The sequence below is a fragment of the Rhinolophus sinicus genome, chromosome 1 (assembly GCF_057876585.1).
Source record: "Rhinolophus sinicus isolate RSI-liver-muscle chromosome 1, RSI-T2T, whole genome shotgun sequence".
NCBI classification, from domain to species: Eukaryota; Metazoa; Chordata; class Mammalia; order Chiroptera; family Rhinolophidae; genus Rhinolophus; species Rhinolophus sinicus.
Window position 1 is genome coordinate 212,196,807 of NC_142501.1, and position 27,676 is coordinate 212,224,482.

The following is a 27,676-nucleotide window of genomic DNA, read 5'->3' on the forward strand; positions in this document are numbered from 1 at the left end:
ACATCTGAGCCCGTGGTAACGTGCAGCCCTGGTGGTCCCTGCCCACGAAGGGCAGGCCAGAGGGAGATTTAGGCTGAAATGATGGTCATATAGAGCCAGTGTTTGTTAATTCATCCGACAAACAAACACTCCTGGGGCCCTGTCCTAAGCTACTGCGTCCTAGGAGATGGGAACACGGTGGGGACCACTGAGGCAAAGCCCTGCCCTCCTGCAGTTTATGCTGCATAAGGGGAGACAGGCCACAAATAAGATAAATAAGTGACATCAGCGGTGTGTCCCATGTGGTAAAGGCGGAGGGACAAAGAATCTGGGAGCAGAGCTAGGAAGTGTCGGGTGGGGCCCAGACTGGACCTTCCTGGGAGGTGACTGGGGGTGGGGGTGGGTGGGGAGGAAGCAGGAACCCAGAAGGTGCCTGCTGCACTGGTCCTCTAGCAAAAGGACTGGTTTACAAAGTGCTTCCAAAGCCAGCAGTCGTTTTTGGGGTTGCTGGGGCCATTTCACAGACACGAAGACTGAGGCAGAGAATGGAAGGGCTCATCTGTTTCACCCATGCTGGGTTGTGGTGGAGTTAGGATTCTGGCTTCGCACAAAACTGCCTGTGCAGCCGTGAGCACACACACGACACACACGACAGCCCCCACCCCCGAGCTTGGGGAAGATGGTGAAGTCATGAGCACTCAACACGGCAGACGCTTTCCCATGCCCTCCACTCCATGGTGGGGACTGGGGTGGGGCGGGGCTCCCCAGCCAGACCGGTGTCCCGACACCCCGCACGCTCCCTCTCAGGGTTTCAGCATTGCCAATCAGCTAATGTACCGTCCCCCAGCTTTCTAATCTAAAAGGAATTTGATGAGGGAAACGATAAAACAGCAGCAGAGAGCGGTTAAGGGGCTCACTCGGGGAAAGTAAATGGGCCGTATCAGACCTGAAATCACAGTGTGTGTTAAGTGGAAGATACGTAAAAAGAAAACAGTGAAAAGGTTTTAAGAGGCAGGCTAGAAACGTGGCAAGACAGGCCGATGTCTAATGGGAGGACTGGGTTTTAAAAGCCCCCCTCCCTGACTGACTCTGTGCCTGCAGAGAGGGGCCCCTCCCACATGTCATCATCTGTCCTGCCAAGGACCCCGCCCCCTCCAGAGGTAGGGATCGTCCACAATTTTAGTAATGAGGAAACAGGCTGACGTCAGGGAGTGGTGGGGTCAGGACGTGAATTCCAGCCTCTCAAGTGCAGTGGGTGTGGGGTCAGAGGTACAGGGCCACACTCCTGGCTCTGTGATCTTGAGCCAGTTACTAAACCTCTCTGGTCTCTGTTTCTGCCTCTGAAATGGGATGATAACGTTGCCTGTCTCGTGGTAGGTGGTGGTGGGGAGGGGGGTGAAGCAGAGCTGTTGGTGCCGTGCCTGGCCCGGCCGTGTAGGAAGCCCTCTGTAGGTAAGCAGCGGTCACTGTGCTCACATGGCCAGCACACAAAGGGAACTGGCTGGACTTACGTGCAGTCTCAGCTCTGCGGCGTGTCAGTGGGAGCAGCTGGCTCCCGGCCTGGGGTGGGCTGGGCAGAGGGAAGGAGCCTGTGGAGACCCCACCCCAGCCGCCCACCACAGGAAGTTTTGGGCTGGGGGAAGGAGGGTGAGCTCAGGGCTGAAGGGTCCAGGATGGCATCTCAGCCCTGCATGGATGGGTCACCTGTGAGATGTAGCACTCCCCTCCTGGCCTCTCACAGGCCAGCCATGTGTGATCAGTGACACCCCAGGAAACTGTGACCTGTCACACAGCTGTCAGCAGGTGTCCCCCAGACCAGGCTAGAGGAGGGGCTACAGCTCCATCCTGTCACAGAGAGGAGACCCCCACTGGTAGACCGACAGCCTCCAGGACCAGTCCTGGGGACCCTGGTTCCTGCACGGTCTACTGGTTTGAGAGTCCATGAGTTACTAGAGTCTGACCCAGAGCTGCCTTCTTGTGGCCACATCTGGGCCCTGGGGCTAGAGGGCCAGCGTGGTCACCAGCCCTTTGCTGCCCTCATTTTGGACAGGGCTGACCAGTGGGTCCAGACCCAGCCACTGCCCTGCCAATGGTCGGGGCCCGGGACATTTACCTGAGAGCTCAGGTGTGGCCTTTCGGAAAAGAGCACCCACTAAGATCCCTGCCCACTTCTCCTCTTGTTCAGAGGATTCATCTGAAGGTGACGGCTGGGCCTCAGCAGGCCTGGCCTCATGTGAAACACAAACATTAGAGCACCTACTAGGTGGTAGCCCAATGCTCAGCGTGACACACAGTGGGGTCGCGCCCTGTGACTGTCCCCAGTGGGCTCGCAATGTACTGGGAAGAACGATGACCACAGCACCACGCAAGAGGAAACCAGTGGGGGTCTGAACCAGGCAGAGAGCTCAAGGCAGGCTTCCCGCAGGAGGGGACACCCGGGTGAGGCAGGAGGGCGGGCTGTGTCGCTTGCGATGCAGGCCTGCGTGAGAATGAGACACAGCAAGCACCGTTTGGTGACGCTTTAGTTTATTCCATATTTGCACAGCCAGGTTCTTCTGAGGACCCTCGCTGGGTTGTGCCGGTCCCCGCAGACAGGTGGGCGTGGTCTCTGCGGGGAGAAGCTCGTGGACATCTCCTTGAATTGTGTCACTATCCCCATGAGACAGGTCTGATCACCCCATTCTACCGATTGGAATACTGAGGCTCTGACAGATGAAGGGACTTGCTTCACTGAAGGTCCCACAGCCGCAGCTCCACTCGGGCCCCTGGGCTCTCCCGTGGGCTCCTACCCGGCACATCTTTCTCTCCTCATTTAGACATCCGCCTGTTAGCAGGGCAGCCAAGAATCCAGGGTACAAGGAGAGGGTCCCGTGGTGGGCAGAGGCATCTGAAGGTCTGCTCTGAGCCCAGGCACCCCTGGGAGATGTGCTTGAAGCCCCAGCCTCCTCCCCAGAAAGGTCTACAGACACACCTCACACACACCTTCAGGACCACCCCCAGGGACGCCAGGTTGAGAAGCTCTGGCCTGAGCAAGTGATGGTGGTCGTGGATGAGACCCAGCCCCCGGCCCCAGCTGTTTGACAAGAGGGATGGGCCTCACCTGTGATGGCCCCTCTCACCCGCCCTCCACCCCTGCCTCCGGTCACCCCAGCGAGGACTCCAGCATGGCTGCCAGCGGGCGCATTCGTCTGCAAGGTGCAGGGGGGCACCGGAGGCCAGGACAGGCCCCTCAGACATCCAGCACCAGCCCAGTGACAGAGACTGCGGGGCTTCGGCCGGGCGGGGGTGGGCACAGGTCATTGGCACAGCCACACGGCACGGTTATTGAGATGGGACAGGGCATCCCACCTCCAGCCCCGCCGGAGCCTCAGTTTCTCGTCTGTGGAATGGGAATGGGGACAGCACCCACCTCGCCAGGTCCCTGTGTTTGGGATTCAAGGAGATAAGGGCCTCCCGGATGGACCCGAGCAAGCACTGGGTCACTGGCGGCCGCGGCTGCGGTCACGCGTGGGGCCCTGCGTGGAAGCGCGCCATTTTCCAGATGTGCCGCTGGCAATGCTCCACGGCGTCACACAGCTCGGCCGTCTCCTGGCTCCCGCACCAGAAGCTCGGGCCCATGACGCACTGGTCGGTGCCCAGCAGCGGCGTCCTGGGGGAGTGGCAGGCGCCCATCCTCGTGCACAGGGCCGTGGGGTCCATCATCTCCATGAGGGTCGCGATGAGCACGGGCTCGTACTCGTTCACGAAGCGGTTGCACTGGATCATGTAGGGCAGCGGCAGGATGCTGCAGCCGCCCTTGAAAGCCGCCAGGATGTTGCGCTTGGTGCTCTTGCGCTCCAGGCTGCGGGACGACACGCCGAGCAGCCGCTTGCAGCCGTTGCAGAAGGTGCCCTGGTTCTCACCATCCAGCAGCGGTGGCAGTGTGGTCACGTGGGGCCAGCGGATGTCCCGGGCCCGCCTCTGGCTGCTGCAGAGCCGGACCACCTTGCATATGTTCTCTGGGTTGACTCTGGTCACCATCTCTACGATGGAGGGGCTGTAGGTGTCCACCAAGGTGACACACTGCTGGGCGATGGCGTCGGGCATCACTGAGCATAGCCGTTCCAGGCCGTGGTTGATTAAGGCCTCCGTGCTATTGGATTCCAGCCACTGGTCCAGCTCCTGGATCACTTGCAGACACACCTCGCAGGTCAGGCCGGCCTTCATCTGGACCTCGCTCATCTTCCTTGGGGACTCCAGGGAAGGGGCCCTGTTCGTAGCAGCCACATGAGACCGGTGGGTGGGTCCCTGCGGCTCCTCACAGAAGCCTCCCAACCTGCAGGTCTCCTCTGGGCGGACAAACTTGAGTGTTCGCTCAGCTGGTGCAAGAAAGCGAAGGACGTAGATCTTGCAGAGGAGATCCAGGCTGGGCCCCAGGGACTCGCACTGCTGCTGTGTGGCCGTTTCCGCCAAGCTGGACAAGTTGGAGCCCACAGCCTCCTGGAGCCGGCTGACCAGCTGGACACAGTCCCGGCACGTGGCATCTTCAGGGATCTGTGGAGGGTGGAAACTGAGGGGCCCATTGGCCAAAAACGGGGCCACCACCTCAGATGTGTCCTCCTCGGAGAGTGGCTCCTCCACGGTGGCCGGCTGCCTCTGCAGTGGCTGGCACAGGGTGAGTGCAGCACACACCTGTGCTGGGGTGCTCTCCGGGGACCCCCGGAGCATGTTCAGGATGGCCGAGCTGTGGGCGTCCACCATCCCCTTGCATCTGGCTGAAGAGTTCTCGCTGGGGAGCCACTCACACGTCTTGGTCACCAAAGCCAGGATGTCAGTCTCCGTGGCGTTGGGGTTCAGCCCGTTGCTGGCAGCGGCCGTCACATCCAGGCACACGTCGCAGGGCAGGGACCTGGCAGTGGGCTGGCTCCACACGGCGCTGCGGCAGAGCCCCACGGCACCGCACCTGGCTGCTGCCTGCAGGTCCTGACACCACAGCGCCGAGCCATTGGCACACTCCTGGGGGCCCGAGATGGGGCTGACCAGGGCGGTTCCCAGGAGGCTGGGCAGGAGAAGCAGGGCACGGAGCATTCTGCTCGGTGACTTGGCAGCTGCAATGTATCTGGCAGCCCGGCTGCTGCTATAAACCCACGTCTCCCTCTGGGGCCCGGGCAGTTGTACCAGGGCCACGCCCTCCAGGCCGCCTCCCAAAGCCTGACTCACAGCCTGGCTTCCCCACACAGGCCTGTGGCAGTGCCCTCTGCCTGGCGCACCATTCGGCTCTTCTTCCCCTGGACTTGTTTATCAGAACCAGCCTGTATTGGAACGAAGCACATCTCAAAGGCTCCTTTCCCGGGAAGCCCCACTGCCCACTCCCGCTGCAGCAGCTGCCGGGGCTCAGTCCTGTCCCGACTTGTTGGCAGGGCTGGGTCCCCTCCTAGAATGTGACCCCCAGGGGAATTTCTGTCCCCCTCTGGGAGGTACATAGAGGCATTCCGTCCTTTGTTTCTTTCTGCCTGAAAATTACGTGAGTTCAATGCCTGGCCCACTTCTCAAGCTGCCGTTTCCTACGTTTGGCCTCTGGGGGCGCGCCTGGCCAGCTGTGCCCTGGCTGTGGCGCTCGCTGCTGCGCTGTCGGGGGGAGTCTTGTAGAACCTCATGTCTTCATCTGCCACGAGAGTACCCATCGACCCCCCAGGACTAGCCACGGGCGTGAAAACCACCAGCAGCGTGGGTTCCTGGGCCCGGGCAGTTTCTTCCTGTGGGAAACCTGGCCAAGTGTGGGCTGCAGCATGGCCCACATGCTGCATGAAGGCGTTGGTTGAAAGTACACCTACACAAAGGGGCTCGTTTCATTCCTGTCATGTGTTCTTTTTCTTCCTTAGTTTCTAGAAGAGTCCTCAGGCAAGAGTCGGCACCGGGCAGAAACACAGTTGGGTCCTGTTTATCAGATGGAGAATTCCAAAGCCAGGCTGCCTCTGGCCTGAGTTCCACATGGTCACTGTCCCCACGAGGGCAGATGGGTCAGGGGCCTGAGGGTAGGGGCTGCCCTGGGGCCACCTGCGCCCCTCAGTGGGTGTGAGCCCCTCACGTGGTGCCCTGGCTCAGATTCTGGGGCTCCGAGTGCTCCGTGGGAGCCCCCTGCACCCCAACTTTGTGGGCCAGGCATCGAGACCCGAGATGACAGTAGCTCAGGTGGAGGAATGAGGACACGGCTGTTCCATCTGCCCTCCTCCCGCTGGGCGGGGTCAGGAAGAGCATATGGAAAACTGGATTTGCTCAGCTTATCACACCACTTCCAAGGACTGTGGTTCCTTTGGACTGGAGGCCGGGATGGCCTCTGGGACGAAGTGATACTGGGCTGTCTCAGCTGCAGGGATGGCAGCTGCGGAACGTCCTTCGTCACCAGGGCGGGGCTGAGACGTGGGCTGTTCGGATCCAGATGTGCCTGGGGCAGGCAGGTGTCGGTTCATGTCAGCACGCGTTTTACATGCCAGCTCCTTCCTCCAGTGCATCTCCTGATACTGTGGGCACCAGGCTCAATAAGCAGGAGGCCCTGCCCCGCGGCGAGAATGGCCTGTGCCTCCTGCGTGGCCCTCACGCTCCCTCACCATCTAGCCCCACGTCGCCACCTCGGGCGCCTGCCACGGAGGCTACCTTCCCAGAGGCTGGAACGTTCTCATCTTGACACCCCTTGGGCCCAGTGCCCCACAGTTGAAATACAGAATTTGTTGTTTATTTTTTAAACGTATATAGGAGCCTTTTCTTTTGGACTTTCTGATTTTTAACTTTGTATTGCAATAGTTCATGTCCACAGGAAAAGGCACACATTATAAGTGTTCAGCTTGGTGAAGGTCCACAAACTACGCCAGCACCTGGATCCAGACAAAATAACAAGAATTCCCAGCAGCCCCCAGTGACCACCGGTTTCCCCCCCCATGTCCCACCTCCTTCCTGGAACCACCAGTCTTGCTACTTGGTGTCTGACTTGTTTGGTGCAATGCTGTGTCTGTGAGATTCGTCCGTGCTGCTGTGTGGAGTTGTGGTTGGGCAGCCTCACTCTGTAGAATTCTGGGTGACTACACCCCAATTTATTTGTCTGTTCGTCCCTCAATAGGCATTTGGGTCATTTCCAGTTTGGAGCAGCACAGACAATGCTTGTGTTTGGAGGCACACGCGTGACCATCTCTACTGGGTTTTATAAAGGAGCGGAATTGCTGGGGTCAGTGTGCCATGTAGATACCGCTGTGGTGGTCCACGGTGGTCGCTCTGCCCTCAGCATCTTCTTTATTCTGATGTAATTTCAAACTTAGAGCGCAGCTGCAAAGATAGTCAAGGGGCCCCTGTGACTCCTCGGATACATTGGCGCCGTTTGCTTTGGGGTTCTCCCCGTCTCTCTCCCTCTCTCCCTCCCGCCCACCTATCTATTCTCACACACATATATTCACAGATACTTTTTCCTGACCTGTTGGGAGTAGGTTGGAGACATTGTCCCTTTACACCCAGTCTCCTAAGGACCAGGATATTCTCACATTATCACAGCGCATTTGTCACATTGAAAATTGTAATGTTGAGACAATGCTGTCGTCTAACCCACAGCCCACGTGTGTTCCCTGGGACCATACCACAGTCGAGCTGTCCCTGCGGCTTGGCACTGGGAAGGTCATTAATGTGGGGTTATTAAAATATCTCTGCTCTGTACATTCTGAGCGACGGGTACGGGCACGGAATGTGTGTTTCTGGGCACACGTGGGTGGGCATTGAGTGGAGGGCTTGTTGGCGCAGGGGTTTGTATGTGAGCAGATGCCCCCAATGACTTTCCCAAGGCGGTGGCACCAGGAGCTGTCACCCAACAGCATCACGCCACATTGCGCTGGTTTCAGTCCTGTAGAAAATGCAGGAAATGACATGACAAGTACCCATCTACCACCCACGATTTAACAAATGGCTGGGTTTGCTTATTTTTTATAAATTCCATTTATTTATGAAAGGTATTTACTTCTTCTTTCCAAGGTCAGACAAGCCTGGACACATGGGGTTAGGGGGTGGGAGGGTTGTGGGGGGAGCCCTTATCTGGAGCCCGGCTCAAGGAGGGCCAGCGGGGGGCAGGGGCGCGCTTAGTCCTGTTTCAAGGAGCAACAGCTTTGAGAGGGATTCAGGAAGGGTTCAACGTTGGCCGCCCTGCTGAGGAGGCGGCAGGAGCTGGCCCTGTGTATACAGAGTGACAGGGCCATGCAGCTCCAGCCCCAGCCCGCTGGGCTTATGGCCTATGTTCTGAGATGTCTGTCCACAGAGAGCTCTGGTTCTTCTCCCATTCCTTCCGCTGCGGCCATGCCTGACGCTCCCCTGTCCCACTCCCAGGCTGCCTCTTCCTCTGTGTCCTTCTTCTGGGTGACACTGCTGTCCCCTGCCCAGGACCCACCTGCACCGCCAGGCCACGTTGGGACCTGAGGGTGGGTTTCACACAGTCACTCCTTTCACACGTATTTTCGTGGCCCCTGGGATGAGCTGGGCGCTCATTGGGGAAGAAGACAAATGAGCACCAGATATTCTGGTGTGGAGGACAGACCAGGAGCGAGGAAATGCTAAGTGACCACTTTACTGTCAGGTGATATATGTCCCGTGGATTAAGAGAAAGCGGAATAAGGGCAGGGAGGCGGGAAGCTGCCGTGAGCACTGCCCTTAGTAAAGTGGACGCCAGGAAGGAGCCCGGCAGGGGTGAGGCCCCAAGGTGGGTGCATGCTGCCCTTTGTGCAGCGGCAGGAGGCAGGGGGCGCCAGAACCTACAGACTGCAAGGCAGGACAGCGCCCCCACCCACCCCCTGCCCAGCTGCTGAGCCCCCTCAAGGAGCCACTGGCTGCTCCTGAGAAGGTGCAGGTAGGATTTATGTAAGTACTGTCTTTGTGAAGTCTGGGGGAGAGGGCACCCACGCGAGGAGCCCGAGGTCAGGGTCACAGCCTCCTCTAGGACAGCACCCCAGCCCACCGGAGAGCCCCTGGGACGCCATGCCTGGGCTGCAGAGCCAGGCCTGGGGTCCACAGCTCAGAGGCCGAGTGTGGCCTGGCAGGGCCGGCAGCGCATGGAGGCGGCCAGGGCGAGGTGAGGGCTGCCAGGGAGTGGAGTGGGAGGCCATGACTCACCCCCGAACCAGCAGGAGTGGGGGTGTGGGTGAGCCGGGCAGAGGGAAGGGGCAGGAGCCGGGCGGTGGGATCCTGGGCAGGGCTAGACGAGGGCGGTGCCGGCAGCGGAGATGGGGCTTCCCACCGAGCCAGATAAGAGCTAGATCGTGAGTGTGTGAGGCCAGGGGAGCGCTGTCAGCCCTCCTCCCACAGACAGGCAGCTCAGCTTCCCTCCCCTCACACTGAGATGCGTGCGTCCCTGCAGGGATGGAGGTGGTGTTTGTAGGGCAGCAGAACCTGTAGGGTGCTTGTCATTCCACAGATGGGTGCTGTGTGTCATACAGATGGGGGCCCCTCTGCATCTCTAGTTCCAGCTGAACCGGACGCCCCCACCTGGGACTGGCCGGCCTCAGACAGGGGTCAACCCCAAGGACTCGGCTTGCCCATAACAGAGGAGAGAGACCATGCCCTTGGCCAGCACCAGCAGTGGCAGCCAGAGCCTGAGACCGCGGTGCAGGGACGGCCACCCTCGGGAGGGTCCTTCCTACGTCCTTCTAGATTCTGGTGGTGACACATCAATCTCTGCCTCCCTCCTCACAGGCCTCCTCTTGTGTCTGTCTCTCGTCTTGTTATGAGGACATTAGTCATTGGATTAGGGCCACCTACTCCAGTGTGACCTCATCTTAACCAGCTACACCTGCCAAGACCCTGTTTCCAAATAAGGTCACATTCCCAGGTGCTGGGGGTTAGGGCTTCAACCACACTTTTAGGGGACACCGTTCTTTCCATTCACAGCATAACCTTAACCTTAACCTTTGGCTGTGATTTGGCTCCAGCCTTGGCCCTGAGCAGCCTGGAGGCAGAGCGGAGCCTGCGTAGACAGCATGTGGGCTTAGGGTGAGCACTGGGAGTTGGCGGAGCACCTGTGACGTGCCCCGGACGCTGTTCATGAAGCTTTTCCTAGCACACAGCAAGGCTCCCAGGAGTGGAGCTCAGCTCTGGGACACGCAGGCTGGGGGGTGGGGTGGGGGCTTTGAAAGGCAGATCCGTGTTCCAGTTTCTCCAGCCCCACAGCCTGGGGAGGCACTGAATCTTCCAGCCGCAGTGACCCCAGCTCCAGGCACTCAGGAGCCCTGTGACATTGGAGAGGCCAAGGGTGGGTTGGGCGTCAGGACCGGAGACCAGAGAAGCCGAAGGAATGTCGGGTCTTTGGGACTGTGAGGCCCAGGGCCTCAGACACACGCCTGCAGAGCCCGGAGGCCTTGGTCCTGTTCTCAGGACACCGACACAGTGTTTCCCGTAATCAGCTGTGTTGCCTCCCTCCCGAGTCCCAGCTTCCTTCCAGCACATCCGAAAGCTCGCACAGGTGCTTTCCCACAGGTACCCTCCCCGGTGCTGGGCATGCCGGCCTCCCCGGGCCCGGCTATGCTCCGGGACCCTCTTAGCATAGCAAGGTCCACTCCACCTGCCCACCCCTGGGAGGGTGCCCGTGGGAAAGCATGTGTGTGAGCTGGCAGGGCCTCGCCTGCAGGGAAAGTAGGTTATTTCACCCCCACGGGCAAAGGGAGAAACTGGTGACATGGACAGAGTTCTCCTTACTCTATTAGAAGAGGGAAAAATAAGAAGATCTGAGAGCAAATGGCTTGTACCTTATTTTGCTTTACTTTCATGCACAGATTCAGCAGTTTTTACTGAGCACCTATTATGTGCTGAGTGCCATTCTAGGTACTGGGGATAGTTGAGATAATGAAACAGACAGAGCCCCCACGCTCCTGGAGCTCGTGGAAGAAGCAGAAATTAAACACCAGATGTAATAAACATGAGCTGTGAAATGGGAAAAGGTGATAAGTAAGGGGGAGACAGCACATGGGTTGTGGGGAGGGGTCGGGAGTGGGGGTGCTCAGGGAAATCCTGTGTTTCAACAATATTTCAGTGAAAGCCCTGACAAGGTGTAGGTGAGAGCCAGGTGGTGTCTGTGGGAGGTGTGCTGCCCGCAGAGGGACCAGCCTGTGTGAAGGTCTGAGGCAGGTGTGTGTGCAGGAACAGCAGGGAGGCCAGGATGGAAGCCGGAAGTCAGAGGCCACCGCAGGGTGCCAGGTGAGAGGCCACGGGGACCTGAGTGGCCACAGTGGGGGGCAGGCCGTGGACTCTGCATCTGCCTGGAGGTAGAGCCAACAGGATGTGCTGCCTGGAATGTGGAATGTGAGAGGCAGGAGTCGGGCACGCCAAGTGTTTGACCTGGCCAACTGGGGAGCCGGCCTGGAGGAGGGAGATCAGGCAGACCTGTCTGGCTGTTGTTGTGACATCCAGGTGAGAGGCAGGTAGCTGAGGCAGGGCGGGGCTCGGAGGACGGAGAAGGGACACTGGGTGGGGGAAGAGAGAGAGACAGAGAGAGAGAGAGAGAGAGAGAGAGAGAGAGAGAGAGAGAGAGAGAGAGAGAACGGAAGCCCAGGCTTGCATGATGGGACAGCCAGCCCTCCTCCTAGGGAGAAGGGTGGGTTGGAAGAGGGTAAATGGTGACCACTGGATGGAGGGGACCAGGGTGACAGCCTGTGGGACTGGGCAGCTTAAACAACAGAGATTTATTCTCTCCCGGTTCTGGAGGCAGAAGTCTGAGATCTGTGTGTGGGCAGGGCTGGTTCCATCGGAGGCCGAGGCAGAGTCTGGCCTGTTCCTCTCTCCCAGCTGCTGGGGGTTTGCAGGCAATCTCGGGCGTTCCTTGGCCTGTAGTCAGACACATTACCCCAGTTTCTGCCTATGTCCCTGTGTCCAAATCCCCCTTTTATAAGGACACCAGTCATATAGGACGAAGGCCACCCTGCTCATCTTAACTAATTCCATCTGCAACTTAACCCAATCATGCCGCATCCTGAGGTTCCGGGGGTTAGGGCATTAGTATATGAATTTGGGGGGACACATTTCACTCATCACTCATTACCATCCCTGAGTATCTGACTTTTGAGGGTACATGCTGTGGATGCTGTAGGATTGCTCTCATGTGCTCAGTGCTGGGGCCACCACCCAGGGGTCACTGTGACTGTCCCTTAACCCTGGGGAGACTCCGAGGTCCCCACTGAGCATCGTGAGATGACATCTGCCTCCCCCACCCAGGGGTGGGATCCCGGCACGCAGGAGGTGCCCGTGACAAGGGGGCATGCCTCCTGTGCACCCCTGTGCCTGCACACAGCGGGGGTGCCCTGATTCAGCACCCACTGTGCCAGGCGTCACTTACCACGCCCACATGGGTCACCGCACATGCAGTGATGAGGGAGCAGACCCAGCACATGAGGACCTGTGTCCTTCCTGGCAAAGCCACCAAGCCACTTGGAATGCCAAGTCAAGAGGCTTGGGGAAACTGGGCACAGCCTGGATTGTGACAGCTAATTGCAGGCTGAGGTTTCCCGAACCTTCAGCCTAGTTGTCTCTGTGACCTGCCCCCCTACCCCACTCATCTTAACTAATTCCATCTGCTGAACCGAGGTACTGCCAGGGCTGGCCCTCCAGTGTGAAGGAGCTGGGCGAAGTCATTTCACCTGTCCTACACACGCCTGCTCTCTCAGATGAAAGCCAGGGTCCTAGAAGGACCCCCGAGGTCCTAAGGGGCTTCTGGGGCTCATCCGCGATAACTGTTATGTGCTCAGCGCTCCCCGAGAGGAGGTCACCAGGATGTGGGGGTGGAGGGCTGGACCACCTGACCGAGAGCAGGTCACACCCAGTGTCCACGCCCCCTGGCCTGCTCTAGAAGGGAGGATCCTGCCAATGCCCACTGAGGACCTAGATAAGTTTCTGGCACATGCTGAGCCTTCAGTACGGTGCCCATTTTCCCATTTTACAGATGGGACACTGAGGCTCAGAGTTCAGAGCCAGGATTTAGACCTAGCTCAGCTGACCTTGGAATCTGCACCCTTCCCTACAAGACACCCTGGCTGCCTTTTATTCCTGACTGGCTGATGTTTTAAGCCTACCCCTGCCCACCCCCCAGGGCTGTGTAAACTGTCTCGTGCTAAACAAACGTCAGAGGGGACTGCTGTCATTCATAGCCCTGGGGGGACTCTGTCCCAGCACTCAAATCTGTGGCCCTGGGCCGGAATCCGTGTCTCTGTTCTAACGAGAATTTTCTGTTACACACAGTGTGGGAGCCGTGGGAACCAGAAGGATGGGGTGAAGCCATTCCTGTAGCCCAGAGGTTGCCCCACCTCCTCAGCCCTTCCTGGGTACCCCCTCCCCATCCGTGCGGGTTCACCAGCCCCTCAAGCGGCTGTGGTGACCTGACCGTGTGCAGTAGTTGCTGGTGGCCTCATCTCAGGGGGCAGGGGCCTGAGCCCCCTCCTGGGCCACGTCACTCTGACCTCTGCCCAGGTTGCCCATTGTGGCACTAACAGCTGCCAACCTGCCTCCCCAGCCACTGGTTTGCGGAGGGTGTACCTGTGCCAGGTACCATGCCGAGGCCACCCAGGTGTGCCCGCGTGTCCTCAGCACATCCCGGAGGGGGGCACCATGCCTGTCCTATTCCAAACTGAGTCTGGGTGTGACCTGCTGCCGGTCACAGAGCTGATGACAGCTGCCCTCTGAATCCCCTCACTCTAGCTTTGGCTCCCTGGGGACACGGTCTTCCTCATGTCCCCACACTGGGTCCTGTGCAGCCCCGTGACAGCCCCGGGCAGCAGGGATTATGTGTCCTGTTCTGTGGCTGAGGAAACCAGGGCTGGCTGCCACCAGCGCGGGCCCCCGTCTTGCCATCCAGGTCACGCTCTCCTCCCTCCATCAGAGGACCTGGAAGGCGCTGGGGAGCCATGGGCGCTGCTTGAGCGCAGCAGGCCTTGCTCTGTGGGCTGGTGGGAGACTGAACCTGGCTCTCCAGTGCAGGCCGGAAGACCCCTCCTTAGCGAGCAGGCTACGGAGCGTTCGCTGGCTGAACGGCCACCAGCCGCGGTCCTGCCCCTCCCAAGCAGCTCTGACTGCCCCTGAAATCAGCCTCTTAGCAACTCTTCTCCATAGGCACCCACTTGGGGACAGCATTGTGGGTTGGGGTCCCCCAGAAGGAGACCCTGAGACAAAGCACAGAGAGCAGGTGGTGTGTGGGAGGCAAAGGAGACAACTGAGGGGAGAGGGGCCTGAACGGGACGCAGCAGCACACAGCCCACCCCCGTAAGGACGAGTCAGTCCCCAGGGGTTTATCCTCCACGCCTGTCCACCACGGGTACCGGGACAGGCCGCCCCGCCCGGGTCTCCCACAGTACCCCGAGAATCTGGCCTCCAGGGCTCCCCGCTCCATCACGGTGCGGGCACAGTGACAGGCCAGGCCAGTTGTCCTGAAGCCCTGATGTCTGAGCCCGTTCAGTGACCTAACTGTTGGTTTGGACAGAAAGGCTCTACTCTGAGGGGAAGACGCGCCGTGAGAGGGCCGAGTGGGGGAGTGGGCTGGGGACAGATGGCGCCGCTCACTCAGCTCGGGGCTCCGGAACCTTCCCGAGATGCACCGCAGCGGGAAGGATGGGGTGGGGTCCCTGAGACAGCGGCGGTGCCTGGACGGGGGCGCCCGGCTGGGTGTTGCTCAGGGACCTCACAGTGGCTTGTCTTCTCTTTCATTGTCACTTTCCACACGCAGGACCCTTTAAATCCGATCCGTCCTTCTCCAGGACGAGGGATCGCAATATCCACCCTCAGCCACTTCCCAGAAGAGAAAACTGAGGCTCAGACAGATGGAACCACCTTCCTCAAGTTAAGCCAGTGTGTGTGCACCAGTCATGTCAGATGCTGTCATTGCCATTTGTGTGTTAATCCCAGCCTGGAAAGAGTTCAGTTTCCTGTGAGGGATAGGTGCACAAGTCAGAAATAAAACCGTCCATGTACTGGGAGCACGGACTTTAAAACACGACCATCAGGGCAGCCTCTGGGGTGCTCGGGGCTCCGCAGCCAGACAGGAACCCTGGCTCCTGCCACCTGCTGGGAGGACGCTTCTGCCCATCAAAGATGGGTCCTAACACTAACACATTGCTCTTAGGAAATAATTCAACTACGGGAAACAATGTAACTGTAAGCCTGTAAGCCTGGAGGACATTAGACAGATGTTAACATTTTGTAAATGGGTTTCGGATTGTTGAAAGAAGTGAAACATCACAGACACAGCAGAGGAGGCGTTTCCGCCCCATCCCTCCCCCCACCATGTGACGTCCACAGGCGCGCCGTGTGTTCCACGCTTATCCGTGTTTTCATGGTTTTGCCATCAGCCCGTGTCGATGAATGAAGGTGCCATAGTGCTGTGTGCTTTCAATGGACACAGTGGCTCCACGCTGACTGGCTGTTTGAGGCTTGCCCTTCTTCACCCAGAGTTGTGTTTATAAACGCGTCCCCGTGGAGAGGTGGGATTCCACTGTAAGAACAACCCCCAGTTACCTGTTTCCCTTCAGAGGGACACTTGGTGCTTTGTTCCCGTATTTTTGTTATCATGGCCGGTCTCACAGCCAGCACCGTCACACAAGGCTTGCGGCGCACATGCGTGAGCCAGCGAGCATCCCAGGTACGGCCCTCGGGAGGCAGAGCGCTGTGTGGCCAAGGTGTGCTTCGAGCCTGGGCCGGCCAGGTGGAGAACGCTTGGACTTCAAGTTCAGATTGCTGCTTCCCTCCCTCCCTCCCTCCCTCTCCCCCTCCCAGCACCTTCAGTGTAGAATTCACACAGACTGAGCAAGACGCAAATCCTTGTTTTGCCACCAGCTTGTGGGGAAACTGGCGCAGCTTTCCACATGGAGCTGTGCCTCTGTCTCCTGCCTGTAAGATGGGGCGATAATTCCCACTTGACAGGGTTGCCGTGACCTAGAGTTTTGCTCCAATAGGTGAGGGATGTGGCTGTGTCCAGTAAACGTTGGGCCTTGTCGTTGTTTTTTCACCGATTCCCTGACTCATTGATCTATTTCATCGATTCACGTGGGTGGACCTGTGTGCTAGACCCCTGGAGCGTCCCCCATCCTCCTGTACACCCCCTTACTCAGCTGGCCCTGGAGCAGCTTCTCTGAGGTGGATTGGAGCTGGCCCCAGCAGTCTTTGGTCTGGAAAATCGCTCTAGTTTTCCAGGAATCTGATGGCCTCCTCCCCCTAAAGCTTCACCAGCCAGACATTCCTCCACACCCAGGGGTCCCTTTGGGAACACGCCCTCTCCCCCACAGGGACATTCATTCGAAAGGCACTGGGGCTAGGTGGGGAGGGGTGGGGACAGGGGAGACATCTGGAAGTTCTGATCCTTGAAATTAGTTAAACAAATACCATTTACTCCCCCCTTACCCCGCAAACAACCCACAGAATGGGGCCCACGGGACAGGAGGCGTGGGGCAGCCTCGTTTTCCTGTTTGCAGTCAGGGTTTCTCTGCTGGTGGAGGGTCTCGAGATGCGGGGGGCAGGGCCCACAGCGCCTGCGAGACATGGGTTCTGGTTCCTGGTCAAGGGACCGCCTGTGACCTCAAGCCCACCTGCCCCTCCCTGGACCTCGGTTTCCCCACCCGTGTCTGGCGCATTTGATGGGAGGGTCTTCTCTGACCCCTGAAGCCTGCCTGGTGACACTGGGTTGCCTGGTGTCACACTGGTGGGGGCCGCCCCCCTGCCAGGGCAGAAACTAGGGAATCAGGAGGCACCATCTCCGTTCCCCACTCCCCAGCCGTGTCTCAGGCTCTGAGGTCCCAGCAGTGCTCAGGCCTCAGGAAGACCCTCTCCTCTTCACGCTTGCCGAGGACTGGCCTGGCTAACCGATCCCACATACCAGGGTCTCCAGGGCCCCCCACCCCAGTTACCCGTCTGGGGCTCCTTACCCCGCTGTGCACACTCACCACAGCTCTGAGTTCTTTGCTTAACCATCCAATCTGTGGCTGCTCCTCCCATGACACATGTGCCCCAGGCATCCAGGGCTCTCCTGTCTTGTGTCCGCACCTGGAGGGGCCTGGCATGTGGAAGGCATTCCTTAGCCATATGGTGAGGGAGGGAGGGAGTGAGTGAGTGAACGAAGGAATGAATGAATGAGTGAATGAATGAATGAGAGAAGAAATGAATGAGTAAGTGAATGAGTGAATGAATGAAGAAGTTACTGAGTGAACGGTTGAATGAGTGACGAAATTAATAAGTGAATGAATGAGTGAGTGAATGAATGAAGTGTCCTGGGGCCCAGGCCTAGGTCTTCTGCAGAAGAGGCAGCTGGGCCTGGTGACTGGGAGGCCCAGCAAACCAGCTGGGAGCTCTGGTGCAATCCACTACCTGCACTGTGCCTCAGTTTCCCCCATTCAGGATAGGGAGGTAGTTTCCAGGTTCTACCCACTCCACCTCTGACAGATACCTGAAGGGCACGCTTGTTCCCATGTAGTGTGAGTCACTGGGAATCCCCAGCTCCCTGGTCCGCCTGTCACCACCCTGAGGGTACAGGCCGGCGACGGGACCCAGCCCTCAGCACACCTGCCACCCCCTGGATGGAGTAGGTGATGTGCGTGCACAGAGTAGGACCGGTTCTGCGGTCTGACTGGCGAGTGGTACACACAGCCACAGGTGGGGTGGGGCTGGGCTGCGCTAAGAAGAGCCTGGACTGCCCCCCTGGGGAACGGAGGCTTTGAGTCACAGAGGGCCTGAGAGCAGAGGCCTGCTGGGCTAGCGTGTGACTCCCGGACCCCACTGTGCACGCTGGCACGGAGCGAGGGGCCAGACTGAGGCAGGAGCCAGGGAGGAGGCCGAAGGCACGGTCCAGCTGGGGGCTGCGGCCATGGAGGTGGGGAGGCGGCAAGGGGGCTGTGATGGTCTGTGCTTGGGTGCTTTGCCTGTCACTGTCTCGGGAGGGCCTGCCACACAGCCCTGAGGGCCCTGCTGGTGGGAAGCGTGTGTGTGCATGCCACAGCCCGAGAGAGAGTGAGAGAGACAGGAGAGAGGACAGAGACAGACAAAGGGGAGAGAGGCAGAAGTGGCAGACCCACGGGGCTGGCTCTGTAGCTGAGCCTTTACAAACGCTGTGTGAGGCCTGCTGACAAGGCAGCAAGGCAGCCCAGTGTCCCCGGTACCACCGCCCTGTGACCTGCAGGATGAGGTGACTCGGGCCCTGGGGCCGACCCCCCTGCCAGCCTGTCTCAGTTCACTCTCTGTCCTCTTCCCTCCTCTGTCCCTTGGGTTTTAATCGAGGCCCTTTGTCACACAGGCCTCACTTTCCTGTCCTGGAAATGGGGACAGTGAGCCTCTTTGCTGGGGTGTGTGTGAATCCCGGAGACTGGCTGGTGCAGGCACTGCCAGGAGGGCAGCCCAGGGCGCTGCCTGTCACACAGCAGCCTTGGGCCGGAACTGCTCCCCCGGGGCCGGGGCCGGGCCAGCGTCAGGTAGGCTGGACCAGCTGGCTTTGATCCTGTTTAGCGAAACCCTAAACTGGTTTCCTGCTGCATCTTCATTCTCACCGTCCCAGGAACTGGGGCATAAAGGGCGGTCTCCCAGGAGGCTCTGGCTTCTTAAGGGACAGTGAGTGTTTGGCCCCAGGCACACGGCATCTAAAAGGACCCCGCCCCCCAGCAGGTGTTGCCAGAGCTGTCCCAGGTGGGACTTTATGACCTTCCATTCCCGCATGGCCCCTTGAACCCAAGGTGGCCTCAGGGACAGATAGGCCACTGGTCCGGGTTTCAGCTCTGCCCACGCTCCTGCCTCCCTCAGATGAGCACGTGCTGCCTCCTCTTCTTCCCCGGGAGCCAGCAGCACAGCCATGAGGACAGAGGTGGGATGTTAACTAGGCTGTGTCACCAGGCAGACCCATCCTCCCCATAGGCTGAGGACACCCCTGCCCCGGAGGTGGGATTGGGACAGAACATCAGGGAAGGGAGAGTCGCTGAGTGGGGGCCGTTTGGCATCTCTCCTTCCTTTGGAGAGAAGAGGCTCACCCAGGCGGCGGTGGCAAGGCCCTGCCCCCACTGCTGTGTGACCTCCCACAGGTGACTCAGCCTCTCTGGGCCTCCCATTCCTCCCCTTGGAGAAGCTTGTGGAAGGAGTTGCTTCAAGACCAACTCTGACAGCGCGTTCTGCCCTCCAGAACCTACCCCTCATCTCCACCCACGGGGCCCACAGCGAGGTGACCGGTCCTGGGGCCATTAGAGTACAGGTTAGAATCACATGGACCCCCTGGGTGGCCCCTCGCCCTGCCCTCCCCTCCTCTTGGTCTCAAAGCCTGTCATTCCAGCTCCCCTCCAGCCCTTGCTCCCCACCACTCCACCGCCACCCTATGACCTCGGCCCGCACTCCCCTGGGACATTGTAGCACCTTCCTCCTCCTGGACGACGGGGCCGGGGAGGGTTCCCCGGAAGCTCTTGGCTCATACACCCCTGGCCAAGGCATTAAACACCCCTTTCCAGACACCCCACGATTCTGTTCTTTGGGTTCCTTCCTGCACCTTTTCCTCTAAGTGCCACATTCCCAGCACTAATGAGCCTCGGTTCCTGCTGTGCCACCTTCTGGAAGGTTCCACACCCCTCCTCTCTGCTTGCCAAAAGCTAAGCTGTTTTCCAGGTCTGGCCCAAGCAGTGGCCTCACCTGTACAGTTTCTGGCCCTGAGCCTCTGCTGGTTGTTCACGCACTGGACTCCTGGGCCAGACGGCGAGGTCCCTAGGGGCAGGGGCAATGTGGTGGCCATGTCTGTATCTCCAGTGACTTGCCTGCCTGGACCTCAGTTTCTGCTTCTGCAAAATGGGTCAATAACAGGACCCATTTTATAGGATTGCCAGGAAGATGAAATGAGTTAACACATAAGAATTAGAACAGCACCGCGCTTGGCCACGCAGGTGTCAGGGGCTGTGTTAGTTTGCCGGGGCCGCCATGACAAAGCACATAGAAACCTGTTTCCTCCCAGTCCTGGAGGCTGGAAGTCCCAGGCCAAGGTGTCAGCAGGGCTGGTTCCTCCTGAGGCCGCTCTCCTTGGCTTGTAGGTGGCCGTCTTCTCCGTGTCCTCACATGGTTGTCCCTGTGTCCTGATCTCGGCTTCTTTTAGGGACACCAGTCACATTGGAGTAGGGCCCACCCCAACTACCTCATTTTAACTTACTCACCTCTTCCAAGACCCGGTCTCTAATTGCAGTTACTTTTCGAGGGGCTGGAGTGTAGGACTTAAATATTAACTATATGGAATTCAGGGGCGGGGGGTGGCACAGTTCAGTCCATAGCTGGTGCTTGCTGATATCTGCGAGGTAAATGAATGAATGGAGCTATGCAAACAAGACACTCCCTTTCTGCTGGGGAAATCACAGAGGCAACAGAGGGCTGTCTCTGTTTTATATTCAGCGCAAGTGGCAAACCTTCCGTTACATGCATTTTTTCCCCATCCAGACGCGTGTGTGTGGGGTGGGGGCGGGGGGGAGGAAGGGTACTTCATTTTGAGGACAGAAACTTTGATGAGAGAGAACACTCCATGGCAGAGACAGGAGCTGAGGAAGCTGGGAAGATTTTCCCTAAGAATTTCATTTCTGTGACCATCAGCTCTGTCTCCACCTAGGACAGAAGGGGGCTTAAGTGCAATCACTTGGATTTTCACTTACGTAACGGGAAGATTTTAGAACCTTGGGTTTGCCGGGCATTGAAGCTTTCCCTAGTGGCTGGGACCCTGGAGGCCTGCTGCTCTGCCACTCTCCCCGTTATCACACTGGGGAGCCCTGGGGCGGGGGGTCTGCAGACCCCATTCCCCACTCCACCCTGGCGTTTATCAGTCTTGACCTTGGCAGACCCCTGCACTGCTCTGGCTCCATTTTGACCCTGGAAGGGGTGCATGCTGCGGCTTGTGTGGGTGAATAAGACGTCAGAAGGGAGGACCCCGAGCCCTGCGCCAGCATTTCGTGCCTGGAGAGTTTAGCCCTGTGTTGGTGCCGACGTTTCTGTCCCTCTCTGCTCCTCGGGTCCCCAGGCCTTCCGTGGGGCCTGGCATAGAGTAGGTGCCCAACACGTAACACATACAGTGGTGCCGCAGAGAGATTTCCCATCTCCCTCCACCCGCCCTGGAAGGTCTTTTCTCTTCCCTAGCACCCCGTTTGTTCGGCCTGGGTTCTAGCCTCACACCTCAGAGCTGCTCAGCCTCAGTCCCCGGCCACTTTATTCCAGAAAGGACACCATCAGACCGGGGGCTGAGGCCCCAACCGCTGGTGGGGTAGGGATGACAGTGCAGTGACCCAAAGCGGCTCTCAGCCAGGGAGCCACGTGCCCCAGTGGACACTGCAGGCTGACAGATGTGGGCCTCGGGGGTGGCGGGGTGACTCACCGCTGGGACTGCTCCAAATGCATTTTCCTTTTGTGTCCCCGCCTGACTCACTCAGTTTTCTTGGCCTCTGGGGAGAGAACAGGAAGAAAGGAAAACGGGAAGGTCCTTGTGTTTAGTTTTGCGCTAACATGTTCCGTCCACTTGCTGGGCCCCTGCAGACGCTGGGCTGTGGAGGGGGCCCGAGCTCCAGGGCCCCCCCCGCCAGCTCCAGGAGGCCACAGGGCAGGGGGTCTCTGGCCTGCCAGCGCTAGGCTTCTCTTGGTGAAGGGTGTGCCCCAAACACACCTGCCCACTGACCTGGGTGAGCGGATGCCTGACGCCCCTCCGGGCACCGTACGTGGCACAGTACTGTAAAAATTAGAGGGAGGGAAGCCCTTTCCAGGGAGAGAGATTAGAGTCCAGCCTGTGCAAAGCACAGGGTCCCCCAAAAGCATTGCTGGGGGCAGTGCTGGCAGGGAACTTTGAGGTTGAAGGGCAGGGGCTGGGGCCACAGGTGAGGGCATCGTGCTGTGGGTACTGGGGAGACACTGGTGCTTGTGCAGCAAGGGAGGGGCCTCGGGGTCCAGGCTGTGGGAGTAAATCCTGTCTTGCACACGAGCACTGTGCTTTTCCAGCTTGCTCCCCTGAGCCCTTTGGGGGGCCCTGAGCTGAGGATAATGGGGGGACGTGGGTCTGAATTCCTACCCCCCACCCCTGAGCTGAGGATAATGGGGGGATGCAGGTCTGAATTTCTACCCCCACCCCTTTGGGGGGCCCTGAGCTGAGGATAATTGGGGGACGCGGGTCTGAATTCCTAGCCCCCCCTTTGTCCCCATCCCCAAAGACAAGCAGCTCACTTTCATCTGTTTCATTTCTGAAGCATGTGCTTCTGGGTCAGACTTTATTTTAGACAAGAAGTCCTGCTTCTTAAAATGTCTTAAAAACCTTTGCATGGCCAAGAATACACACTGGGGAAAGGACAGGTTCTTCATAAGTGGTGCTGGGGAAACCGGACAGCCACATACAAAAGAATGAAACTGGACCCCTATTTTATACCATACACGAAAGTTAATGGATTAAAAAATTAAACGTGAGACCACAAAACTAGAAGGAAACAGGCGGTAAGCTTCTTCATGTCCGTCTTGGCGATAAGTTTTTGGATTTGACACCAAAGGCAAAGGCAAGAAAAGTGAGACTGCATCAAACTAAAAGCTCATGCACAGCCCAGGAAACCAGCAGCAGAGCTCAGAGGCTCCCTTGAATTTCAGGAAGGTGGGAGGAAAGGCCCGCAGGCCCTGGTGTCGGCTCTCTCCCCTGGGCACTCTGCTCAATGAATGTTCTGCCTACCCTCGCTCGAGAGCCTGCCCCCCTCCCTGCTTCCGCCCCACTTGAGGCTCCCGCAGCCAGCGCGGCTGGGTGGTCACATACTTGTGGGATCATACTTGTCTCTGGGGCCCTTCTCCCCCACCATGTGGTGGGGCCCCGAGATGGGAGGAGGCCCGGCCCATCGTTCCAGGGCACTTAATGCTGAGTCCTGCTGTGCCAGGACCCACCAGGCGCTCAGCAGCAGACTGCAGTCTGTGGGCAGTGCAGCCTGGAGGGTCTCCATGCCCATGGCTGAGACCCAGACCTTCGGGTGCCAGCTCCGCTGGAGTTGCCAGTGGTGGAGAAGCAGCCCCAAGTTGAAGCAGCAAGCTTCACGTGCACGGTCCGATTTCTACGAAATTACACGTGGTGTCAAAAGCATGTTTTCCTTTTCGGCTTTAAGAAGCCCTGCCATGCCCCAGTATCCAGAGCCACTGTGCGGACCACATGGTGAATTTCTGTGTCCGTGGGAACAGCTTCAGGCTTGTCGGAATGACACGTGGAGAGCCGTGTAATTGAGATTTGGCAAGACTGGTTTCTTAGAAGTGGGAAAAGTAAGCGGACTTGGCTGGATATTGGGATCTGGGGAGCAACTCGATGCGTCCCGCAGCCCCGAGGCAGCCTGATGTGGCATTGTGACATCTGTGGCCAAGGCCCCGCTGAGACCCTGCAGTCACCTTCCCCAAGCCTGGGACAGGGCACTGGGTACCCGCTGCACGTCTGTGACTTAACTCTTTCATGGAGCGTGCTTACGGAAAGGCACTGCATTTCAGTTAAGGAGTTTGTCCCCCCACCTCTTCTCCGCCCCTCCTGCTGGGCAGTGACAGATGCCCAGGCTAAAGGTTCCATTCCCCAAGGTGCCTGCCAGCAATGGCCAAAGGTGTCAGAGGGGACGCAGTGTCGGACCTGAGGAAGTGGCGATTCCGTCTGTGGTGTGGTTCTCCACCCAAATGAAATGTTTCATCATTTCCTGGTCCTCAATAAAATAATTACTGCCTTTGCTTCTTGTCCCTGCTGTGAGGGGACTCACTTCCACGTTTGAATGTGAAAGAAGCTGTTGTCACCTCCAGCCCCACCCCCCCTCCTCCTCCAGTTCTGCCCCCCACACCCCAACTCCTCCATCGGACCGTGTCCACCACCTGTAGGTGGCTGAGCGCGCTCTTGGCCCCACGGCTGCCTCCTGACCTCCTCTGCATGGGAGACACGTAGGCCAGCCACGATCGGTGTGTGTGTAGCAGTTCATGGACGACGGCAGCAGGATTTTACGTACATGATAAAACCGTGCCCCAAATAGACATTTGAAAGGTGGGCTAGAACGTGAAATGGCCTGTGAACATTTTCACACACCCAGAGGGTCTCATGGATGACCCCATTGAGAAGGGCAAACCCAGCGGTTGTATGTCCTCGCCCGCTGTCCTCCTCTGGGGACAGAGCCTAAAGTGTAGGGCAGGGCATTCTGGGTGCATCGCCTCTGGCCCCTGCTTAACTCTCCAAACCTCTGAACCCCAAATGTGGTCCAAGGACCAGCGTCAAGCCCCACCCAGACCTGCCCCATTGGATTCTGCATTTTCAAACATCCCGGGGTTATTCTAGGCACCTCACTGTGTGGGAAGCATGCTGGGGGCCTCTCGGCCGTCCCACCCCGCCTGGCCCAGCTCCCCAGCCTGCCCCTCTCCAAGTCGCTTCTAATCACAACCCAGGCCTCTGTGGAAGCTCCCCTAATGAACAGCACCCCCACCTCACAAGGAAGGGGGCACCTCTGCAAGCCCCTGCATTGCTCAGCTGGCCACGTCTTACAGGAATCTGTCCCCCTGCTCCGTGGGGCTCAGTGACAGCAGGGCCATTAGTGTCCAGCCAACAGCTGACCTGAGTGAACGCTCCACGATGATAATGACCGACATTTATGAAGCATCTTCCTACCTGCTGGGCCCCAGGCTCACCCCTGCTTCGAAAGTCTCATTTTGTCCTCACTACCCCCCTGGAGAGGCCTGCTGTTAGCGCCACTTCTAGAGGTTGAGGGACACGTCCTGGGCCTGGACTCACTCTGTCTTGGCCGACTGAGAACCGCGAGGCCTTGCGCCTGGGGTTCACAGCGAGAGGACCGTGACTCGGCACGCAGGCCGAGGGGCGGGCACGCTTTGCCTAGGTGGCAGGTGTGCCAGCTTACCTGCCAATTCCCATCGGTCAGATCACCCACACCAAACGTGGCCTCAGAGCAAGACTGTCCTAGCCCCCGTGGTTTTGGTATCACGCCGTACCCCTATCCTCCCAAATCAGACACTCGGAGTCTGGCCTTCGGGAGTGGGAGGAAAGGTGTGAGGGGATCCCACGGGGTGTGTGCTTCATGGGGGATCCAAATGCACTTGCTAAAGCCCTCCCAAGCCTCAGTTTCCACGTCTGTAATGTGGGCCCACAAACTCTCAGTAAAGAGGGTTTATATGTGGCGGAAATGTAGTAATGATGCAAAGCCACTTATAAACAGAGGAAGGGGTGCATGTGGGAAAGCTGCTTTGTCTGCATCCTGATACCTTGGGACCATCAGGAACAGTGTGGTGGGGTGCAAAGTGGGGGCTCCGAAATGAGAAAACGTGTGTACCCATTAGCTTTTGCTGCATAACAAACTGCCCCCGCCAATTGAGATGTTTTGAAAAATGACCATTTCCCTAGTCGTCCTGTGGGTTAGCACGTGGGGCCGGGCCCCCCAGGACAGTTCTGTGGGCCAGCACTTGGGGCCGGGCCCCCCAGGACAGTTCTCCTGCTTGTCTCCGCTGGGCTCACTCGCGTGTCAGTGTCACTTGTTGGTCAGTTAGGTGGCTCTGCTCCTGGGAGACTGGCCTTGCTCTTCTCAAAGCCCAGAAAGCAGGTGGAGAAATAGATTTGCCTTTTTGTGGGAGGGGCTGCAATGTCAAACTGCAAAGGTGGGGATAGAGGGAGGGGGAAATTGTGGTCATTTTCACAACCCTCCTCACTGTGGTTTTGAATCCTTCACCTGTGCTTACATGAGTGTGTGTGTTTTATAAGCATTTGCTTTTGTATCTGTAACAGTGGGGTTTGTAGCACCCATCTAGCCAGAGAGTTCTGTAGATTACATCCCCTGATGACTGTGAAAGAGCCCCGTACTGGGTTTGCGCACAGTAGGTGGTCAGTTCCACCCACCATTAGTCTGTGGCCAGGGAAAGGGTGTGGGGAGCTCCCATGACTGCACTGGGGGGCGGGGGACAATGGTGGCCGGTGGGTGGCCTGGCTTGTGTGCACTCGGGCACAGGGACGGCTGTCAGCTCTGCCCCTGACAGACTCCTGGGAACCAAACCAACGTGCCTGCACATTTCACCAGCCGAGAAGAAACGGTGCCTCACCTGAGAAGGGCTCTGTGAGGTGACATGAAGCTCACCTGGGCTTCCAGAAGGAAAGCAGTGACACACATGCAGCCTTGCGTGTGTTCTTGGAGGGGTGTGTGCACGAGTGCTGTCGGCCACGTTAGCACGTCTGTGGGGCTTTCCCCTCCAGCACAAACCAGCTGGACGGTGGCTCTTGCAGGACAACTGCAGTACGAACTTCCCAGCCTGTGGGGCACGAGCTGAGGTCCCATGGCTTCGATCCTGCAGCTGTGCTGCTGGGTGCAGCTCGGGTCTCAGACACTGCATCAGACACAGCCATCTCGGGGCCCAAAGCTCCGGGGAACAAAACTGAACCTTCGAGAAAAGCAACAGCCTGAGTTCAGCTCGGGGAGAGGATGCCCGGAGTGACACCCACAGAGTGTTTCGCCCTGGGCTCCTGTTAAGTGTAAACCTCCCGGAAGGGCAACAGACCTGCCATTTGCCCAGGCTGGATGGGATGCTTTACGCAGGGCAGGTGTGTGGGGAGGTTTGGAGCGAGATTGCGCTGAGCTGGGAGACGTGGGCAAATCATGTCCATTTGTGAGCTTCTGGAAACGCTGTGTCGACTGGATGGAAATCCTGCATCCCAGCCTTCCCGGGGCTCATGGCCTCAGCGGGCGTGTAACTGTGACCTGTTTCCAGAGTGACCTGTGGTGCTCAGCCTGGCCTTCTCCAAGGCGGCAGCTCAGTGACCTCAGGACCCAGCTCCAGGTCTGGCACAGAGGAGCTGAATGAATACAGGGAGGTGGTTGGTACCTGGTGCCTATTTCACATAGTGCACAGAAGCTTCCGGTGAGTGGTGGTGGAGCTAGGGGGCCCTCCCTGCATGCACGGAGCACGCAGAGCCTGCTGGGCTCTCTTGTATGTGCTCCTCACACCACCCTCACGGTGACCCTTCCACGTAGGTCCCATGATCTCTCTCCCCATAGTACAGGAGTGGAAACTGAGTCCCCGACAGTGGAACCCGGGGAGCCTGGGGCAGAGCAGGGGCCCCAGGGCCCAGCTCTGAGCACCGTGCTGGGAGCCCTGCTGAGTGTATGACGACTGTAGAATTCCGTCCCGCTTAGTAGGATTTGCCACGTAGCCTGTTAATAAAAAGAAAACGTGCTCTGACCTCAGAGAGACCTGGTTTTTAATCTTGGACCTCCTCCGGCTCTTTTCCTGGGTGGGGGGAGGGGTTTACTTGGCTTCCTGGGAGCTCCGCTCTTGTATTTTGAAAAGGGAGTTTTAAAAGAAGATACCGGCACATAGTAGGTGCTTAGTTAAAGTTTCCTTCCCAGAGTGGAGGTATGAGTTATCTGTTAGATCTCCCCAGGGGAGTGGGGGTGGGGGTGGCAGGGGCCCTGGCTCAAAGGCCTCCAGAAACAAAGCTTGACTGTAAAAGCCTTTGCTGTTTTCCATGTCCCTTTAAAACAGCCAGCATTGGAGGCTGGCGAAGTAATTTGTTGTTTAACTTTGAGGGGAAAATTAGATCAGTGATTTGTGCTTATTGAATTTGGAAATAGTGGGGAGGAAAGTTGGGGAGACGGAGCTGCTGCTCCAGAGCACAGCGCGCTGCCGACCAACAGCCCTGATGAATTTTTCAGCAGGAGCCCTGTGCTGCCTGCACGCCGGACTGGCATGACGTTGGTTTCCCAGT

At 58.3% G+C, this 27,676-nt stretch overlaps 2 protein-coding genes across 4 annotated transcripts in view; one reads left to right on the forward strand and one right to left on the reverse strand.

The window, feature by feature from the left end:
* SORCS2 (sortilin related VPS10 domain containing receptor 2) overlaps window positions 1–27,676 on the forward strand; it is a 426,038-nt gene that overhangs the window by 216,870 nt on the left and 181,492 nt on the right. The gene's annotated exons all lie outside the window — the stretch shown is intronic.
* On the reverse strand, window positions 2,426–5,887 carry PSAPL1 (prosaposin like 1). Its single transcript, XM_019748209.3, has one exon. The coding sequence runs from the start codon at window positions 5,044–5,046 to the stop codon at window positions 3,481–3,483; it is 1,566 nt and encodes a 521-aa protein (XP_019603768.2). The 5' UTR covers window positions 5,047–5,887; the 3' UTR covers window positions 2,426–3,480.